Source organism: Cetorhinus maximus, chromosome 12, assembly GCF_964194155.1.
Source record: "Cetorhinus maximus chromosome 12, sCetMax3.hap1.1, whole genome shotgun sequence".
Taxonomy (NCBI): Eukaryota; Metazoa; Chordata; class Chondrichthyes; order Lamniformes; family Cetorhinidae; genus Cetorhinus; species Cetorhinus maximus.
The window spans coordinates 77,870,967-77,877,831 of NC_135890.1; the positions used below are offsets into that span (position 1 = coordinate 77,870,967).

The window sequence follows — 6,865 nt, forward strand, 5'->3', positions numbered from 1 at the left end:
CTGAGGTATGTGCAGTGCATATTCTCTTTTTTTAGGTCTCCTTCCCACAACATGGACCCTGTTCCACCAACAGCAAACCTGACGTGAGTGAGCAGATAATAACTGCTTGTTTGTGTCAAAACATGCACCTGTCATGTGTGTGCCTTCAATTGTCCTGCGCTGTCTACGATCATCTCGTGCACGTCCATGTTGAATCTCCTGTCTTTGGAAGTATTTGTAGCGTTGAATGTTTACTCCATAATGTTTCAGTTAGTTATCGCGACTGAACAGTAGGAACTTTTTGATGCTTTTGAAGCTTTCTCTCTGCATGCCAATCTTGTCCTCATTGGAGTGCCACAAGGCCTGCCTCTGCATCACAAGACAAGGTATTCTGTCCATCATCTGAATCAGAAGGTTGTGGGTTCAAGCCTTGCTCCAGGACTTCAGCACAATCCAGGGCAACATTGTAGTGCAGCACTGAGCAGTGCTAATTGGCAGAGGTGCGGTCTTTCAGATGAGATGTTAAAATGAAGCCCTGTCTGTTCAAATGGATGTAAAAGATCCCATGGCACTATTCAAAGAAAAACAGTAAGTTCTCGTAGTGTCCTGGTCAACATTCATTCCTCAATCAACAGCACCAAAACATACTTGTGGGACCTGGCTGTGGGAAAACTGGACATAATGCCTACTTACGAAACAATATTGATTGCACTTTGCAGCAATTAATTGTCTTGTGTTGGAATGATCTGAGGAAGTGAAAGACGCTATATGAAGTTCATTTTTAATAAAGTATTCGATAACCTTATAAGCAATAAAGCAAACATCAGAACATAGGTCCTAGGAAGGAACTGTTTTTGTAACATAACACTGTTTCCAAATAAAAAACGTAATGTTGCGGAAGGATTTGCAGACTGATTAACAGTCTGATGAAAGCTATTAACATTACTCAAGCAAGCGCATGTTAACCTTTATACTAGGCTGATAGGATTGTTCCTCTGCGGGAGGTTTTATGGGTTCACACAACCTATATGTTGAGGGTAGGGGACGCCCACAGCCACCCCAACTGGATGCAAATGCAGAATTCAGAGCTGGAGCTCCTGTCTCCATTCATCAGGACTAATTGGAGCAGGGTCCAACTCCTGAACCTCTAACTTCAAGGCAGAAATGCTGCCACTAAACCAAAGGCTTGCTCCATTTTCAACATTATTCCAATGGCAAGTAATTGTTGATTTATTTTTCTGTAAAGTCTTCCTTATTCTATGACTATTACCTTTTTCCAAGAGCAAAACTAAACAGGACCTGGGCTTAGTGGGATTGCCTTTTGGATAAGTTAAAATACTAAGACTCAGGTGAATTTTGAAACAAAACTTCCATTAGAGGAGCAGGGGTTTTGACCAACATTTGTTCTTCAACAAACACCAGCAATAACATATTAACTGGTTGTTCATTTCACTGCTGTTTTTGCCTTGGTGAGTGGAAATTGGCTGCTGCATTTACCTACAAAACAACAGTGACCAAGCTCCAAAAGTAATCCTATGGTTGTAAAGTGCTTCCTGAAGATATATTAATGTGTTAAATAAGTGCAAATTAATTTTTTCTTAAGTTAACATCCCACTCCAGTCAACCTCTTCCCTACTCCTGTCTAGTTTTGGAACTGGAAAAAGGAGGAAAAGCTGAGCTTCATTCAAAGCATAAAGAAGATGCCACAAAAAGTGAACAGTTTAATATTATTTGTTGTAGGGATAGCAATTTTTACCTTTCAAAAACTGGTCATCTTGCTTCCTTCTATTCCTGGGACATTTTTGCTGAACAAATAGCCTGACTCCAGAAAAGCAGTATTAAGCTAGTACAATTTGAAATGGATACTGCTTGGATGAGCAGCAGTGTGTGCACTTTTCAGGAACTAAATTAAAATGAAGCCTAATCATAAAATAATATAACATAGAAGGTGGCCATTTGGTCCATTGTGCCTGTACTGGCTCTTCGGAAAAGCTATCCAATTATTTCTACACACCTACCCTTACCCCATAGCCCTATACATTTTTCTCTTCAAGTATTTATTTAATTCTCTTTTGAATGTTGCTGTTAAGCATTCTTCCACTACTTTCTAAGGAAGTGCATTCCAAATATAACAATTCGCGGTTTAAAAAGTCTCCTCATGACGTTTCTGGTTCTTTTACTGATCACCTTAAATCTGTGTCCTCTGATTACTGACCCTTCTGCTGCTGGAAATTGTTTTTCCTAATTTACTCTTCTCAAAACCATTCATTATTTTTTAATACCTCTATCAGCTTCTCTGCCAAATGGAGAACAACCCTATATTCTCCATTCTTTCCTGATTACTGAAGTTCCTCAATCCTCCTACCACTCTAGTAAATCTCTTCACCCCTCCAAGTTACTGATATCCTTCATAAAGTGAATTGTGTCCAGAATTGAACACAATGTTCCAGCTGTGCCCTTAGCAGCGCTTTTATAAAGCTTTAGTATAACTTCCTTGCTTTTGTACTCTATTCCTCCAGTAATAAAACCAAGGATCCCATATGTATTTTTAAAAGACTTTTCAACTTGTGCTGCCACCTTCGAAGATTTGTTTATATACAATCCCAGGGGCAGAATTTTTCTCTCGTCGGGTTGGGCGAGAGTGTAAAACGACATGTGCTGACATCGGGCGAGCGTCCTGACATCATTGCGCATTCGCACGATGTTTCGGTCGGCGGGCGCGCACGGGAGTCAGTACCGCACCTGCTGACAATTAAGCGGCCTATTAAGGCCCTTAATCAATTAATTGACTAGAATTTTTCACTGCCTGTCCAACCGTTTGCTGACAGGCGGGCTAAAAGGCCAAGCAGCCTTTAACCTCATCCGCGGGCAGGATGAGGTTTTGACCAGTGAGTTTAAAAAAAAACATAAAACCATTTAACACTCGTATATAACATGTCCCTGCTCATGTGACAGAGTCATATGAGGGGACATGTTTTCATTATTTTTACTATCTTTTTTAAAATACAAAATAATCTTCAGCTCCCTGAGGCAGCTCTGTGCCTCGGAGAGCTTCCATGCTTGCACCCCCCCTCCACCGGCAGCGCTGCAGCGGGCGATTTACACTGGCAGGCCATTAATTGGCCAGCCAGCGTGAAATCGCGGTCATGGCCCGATCACGGGTGGGCGGTCGGCTTCTGGACTGCTCCCGCTTGCCCCTGCCGAGCCTGCCCGATGACTGGAAAATCCTGGCCCAGGTGTCTCTATTCCTGCACCGGCTTTAAAATTGTACCATTTAGCTCATATTGCCTCTCCTCATTCTTGCTACCAAAATTTATCACTTCACACTTCTCTGGGTTAAATTTCACTTGACCAGTCTAAGTTCTCCTGAAATCTGTTACAGTCCTCCCCATTATTTACTACATCTCTGAGTTTCATATCATCGGCAAACTTGAAATTATGTCTGTTTCTCCAAGTCCATGTTATTAATATATATCAAAAAGATCAGTGGTCATAATACCAACCCCTGGGGAACAATCCTGTGTACCTCCATCCAGCCTGACAAACAGCCATTCAGCACTATTCTCTGCTTTTTGTCCCATTGCCAATTTTGTATCCATGTTGCCACTGTCCCTTTAGTCGAGTGGGGGGCTTTAATTTTGTGAATAAGTTGATTATGTGGGATTTTGTCTTTTAAAAGTCCATATGCACAACATCAACCACACTATCCTTATCAATTCTTTCTGTTACTTCATTGAAAAATGTAATCAAGTTAATCCAACACAATTTCTTTAGCAAATCTGTGCTGACTTTCATTTATTAGCTCGTACTTTTCCAAATGCCAATTAATTTTGTCCTAGATTATTGTCTCAGAGCTGAATTTTTCCCTTTTGAGTCACAATCCTGATGTCAAATTAATTTCCGGCTTATGTACCTGGATATACGCATGCCGGGACTTTGGGTGCGATCTTTCTGGAGGAGGCCAATTAAGCAGTGCCTCTGGGAGTCATCCAATTAGGGATGCTGGGTGGCCTGAGAATGCAGTGTCCCCAAAACGACAGGCAGATGGCAGATTCAGAGTGCTGTGTGCTGCTGAGGTAAATAGAGCAGGAGAGGGTGGCACAAGATGAAGATGCCTTACTGCTGATGGGTCCGGCAGCCAAATCCACATGCCCTGCACTATCCAGTGGGCCTGTCTGTAGGTGACATGCAAACAATAGTAAGTATTTACCTGCGGATGTCCTGAGGATTTCCAATTTTGCCCTTTAAAGTGATCACTGCATATGAATCTTGTGATGCTCCGACATCCCACTCAGCTCTCACCTCACTACGAGCTGCAGAAACAGTGGGGTCCATTGAGCCGTCAGCAAAATCTCTTGGCCTTCCAAAAATGTCTGCTTTATTGTCCATAAGTTGGCTTTCTGCTACTGACAGGCAGGTTTCCACCTGCACACGCCTCCTGATGCTGGGAAAAGTGGGAGGAAATGGGAACATGTTGGGATACCGGTCCACCAGAACTTTTTCAAATTTTCCCAACCCTCCCACCTCTAATGGCTTTGGAAAATTCCCCCACCACTGACTTTAGACTGGCTGTCGTTGCTGGATTTATCCCTTTTTTATTTTAAATACATTTGCAATCCTCCAGTCCTCTGGCATCGCTCCCAAGGAGGCTTGAAGATTGTGGCCCAGCTTCCTTAATTTCCACTCTTGTTTCCTCAACTTAGCATGCATCCCATTCAGACTGCGGGACTTTTCTACTTTGATGACTGCAAACCTTTTAAATACCTCCTCTTGATCAATTTTTTATCCTATCAATATTATTACAGCCTCCTCCCCCCTCACTGCTACATTGGCAGTATCTTTCTCTCTAGCACTACCAGGTACAAAGCACTGATTTCGAACCTCAGCTATGCCTTCTGACTCCGCAAGAAGAACCTCCTTTTTGGCCCCTAATTGGCCTTGTCCCTCCCTTGGCTATTCTTTCACCGTTTGTGTATTTAAAAGGCTGACATATGTGTAAATGTTAATATCTCACTAACTTATATCAAGCTTGTAAACATGTTGTCCTGTTACTTTTTTCCTTCCCATCAACCATAACCCCTGAAAGTTGTGGTGTTGCCAGCAGGACTGATCATCTGGTACAAAACAACTTGCTCAGAGATTAATTATGAGTTCTGTCTAGAACAGCCGCTTTTTTTCTACCGGTTATCAATTATTTTTGTGCATGAATTGAGGCAGTTTGCTTGGGGACCTAATCGGCTTATATTTCCTTCACTAATCATTGAATCAGTCTGAAAGCCTGAACCTACTGATGCCTGTGTTAATGCATTGGCTTTCAGGTTGTTGAAATTTGGAATTTTTGATTCCTGACCAGAGCTCTTTTCTCCCTTTGTGTGACTAGCAGCAGTCCTAACAAGCGGGGCCTTCCCTCCTACAACGAGCATATGTCAAAGAAGTTGGCACCTTGCCCAAGAGAAAATTCACCTCAGGATTTGAACAGATCTGTCAGGTACAGAGAAGGTAGACAGGAAGTGAGAAGGGACAAGTCACCACGGAGGGGCTTGGAGAGGGAGAAATCTCCAGGCAGACTTTTGGACCCCAGCAGGGAGAGGTCACCAGGAAGGATGTTGGATGAAAACAGGGGGGGCGGCATCCGTTTACCTTCAGGATCCTCGAGGGCCCCAGTTACCAAGGTATCTTCCACATAATTAATTGTAATTTAGAATTCAGTATTTAGAAATGCCCTCATTAACCCCTGTTCTGTGTTACTTGTCTAAATAGTGAATGGCATTAACACCATCTGTTTATGTTGACCAGACCTGGGACCAGTCTGCTGTGTGAGTCCAACATCAGCCTACAGGTGAAGAGGCGTGTACTGAGCATGTGCATTCCACTCTTTCAACAGTTGGGAGAATGGCTTTCAAACTAAGGAGATCCACAGGACAAACTAAAACTGTACACACATTTGTTTGCTTTAGTCACTAAGGGAAATTTTGGGGGATGGGGGGTCACAATATTAAATTTTAAACTGTCTGCTGCTCGCAAGCTACCTTAAGACTGGCTATTGGGAATGACGGTGATAACCTGTTTTTCTATGGAAGATGACTTGTTTACTTGTTGCGAAAGGATATGCAAGATTAAAGGTACAAAACAGGAGAGAATTCCCTACGTCTTGTGACATCAATCATTTTAACAGCAGAGCCTTTGAATCCTCTCAGGTGAAGGCTTGGCTGTACTTTTCTGGATGTAGATGGAGGATCGAGATGCAGGTTTGATCCAGTGAAGCGGATTAGTTGCATAACTGTACACAGTTCATTACTTGAATTTTATACAATGGTTATGAAGGGAATCTGAACTTGGAACTGCAGCAGGACTGAATTATATATTTTGTAATAATCTATAGCTCTTTGCTATTTAATCTTTTTTTTCTCTGTACTGCACTGCTGCTTTGTCCTGGATGTACAGACATTCATTCAAATACAACTTATTGCAGACTTTTGTACTATGTTTCACTGACCTGTATTGAAAATTTCCCAGTTCTAAAGTGCATTCCTAATTTTGTGATATTACTGTTTTTTTTCTCTTTGTACCCTGTCACTTGTGAATATGCAATGCGTGAGAACAGGATTTTTTGAGTCGCGTTTCTGGTGACTCATTTTCCATAAAAGTGCTTAATTAAATTCTACACTGATTTGCATATCTTTACATAGCAAGTGTCTTGTTTTACTTTCTTTCCAGAGCAAAGTGCATTTGGATAAGTGAGGTAATTCTGCTAAATTCCTAATCTGAATGAAGCTAGAGTTTAATCAGAAATTAGAACCATAGAACACTACAGCACAGAAAACAGGCCATTCGGCCCTTCTAGTCTGTGCTGAAATATTATTCCGCTAATCCCATTGACGTGCAC

General features: G+C 41.9%; 1 protein-coding gene across 1 annotated transcript in view; it reads left to right on the forward strand.

Moving 5' to 3' along the window:
- The window catches only part of LOC144687612 (citron Rho-interacting kinase-like), a 215,439-nt gene extending 208,776 nt beyond the window's left edge, over positions 1–6,663 (forward strand). The window contains exons 47-48 of the mRNA XM_078553958.1: positions 5,360–5,651; positions 5,776–6,663. Coding sequence (XP_078410084.1) covers positions 5,360–5,651; positions 5,776–5,799 — 316 coding nt within the window. The 3' untranslated portion in view covers positions 5,800–6,663. The remainder of the gene's footprint in view (positions 1–5,359; positions 5,652–5,775) is intronic.
- Positions 6,664–6,865: the final 202 nt, after the last annotated feature.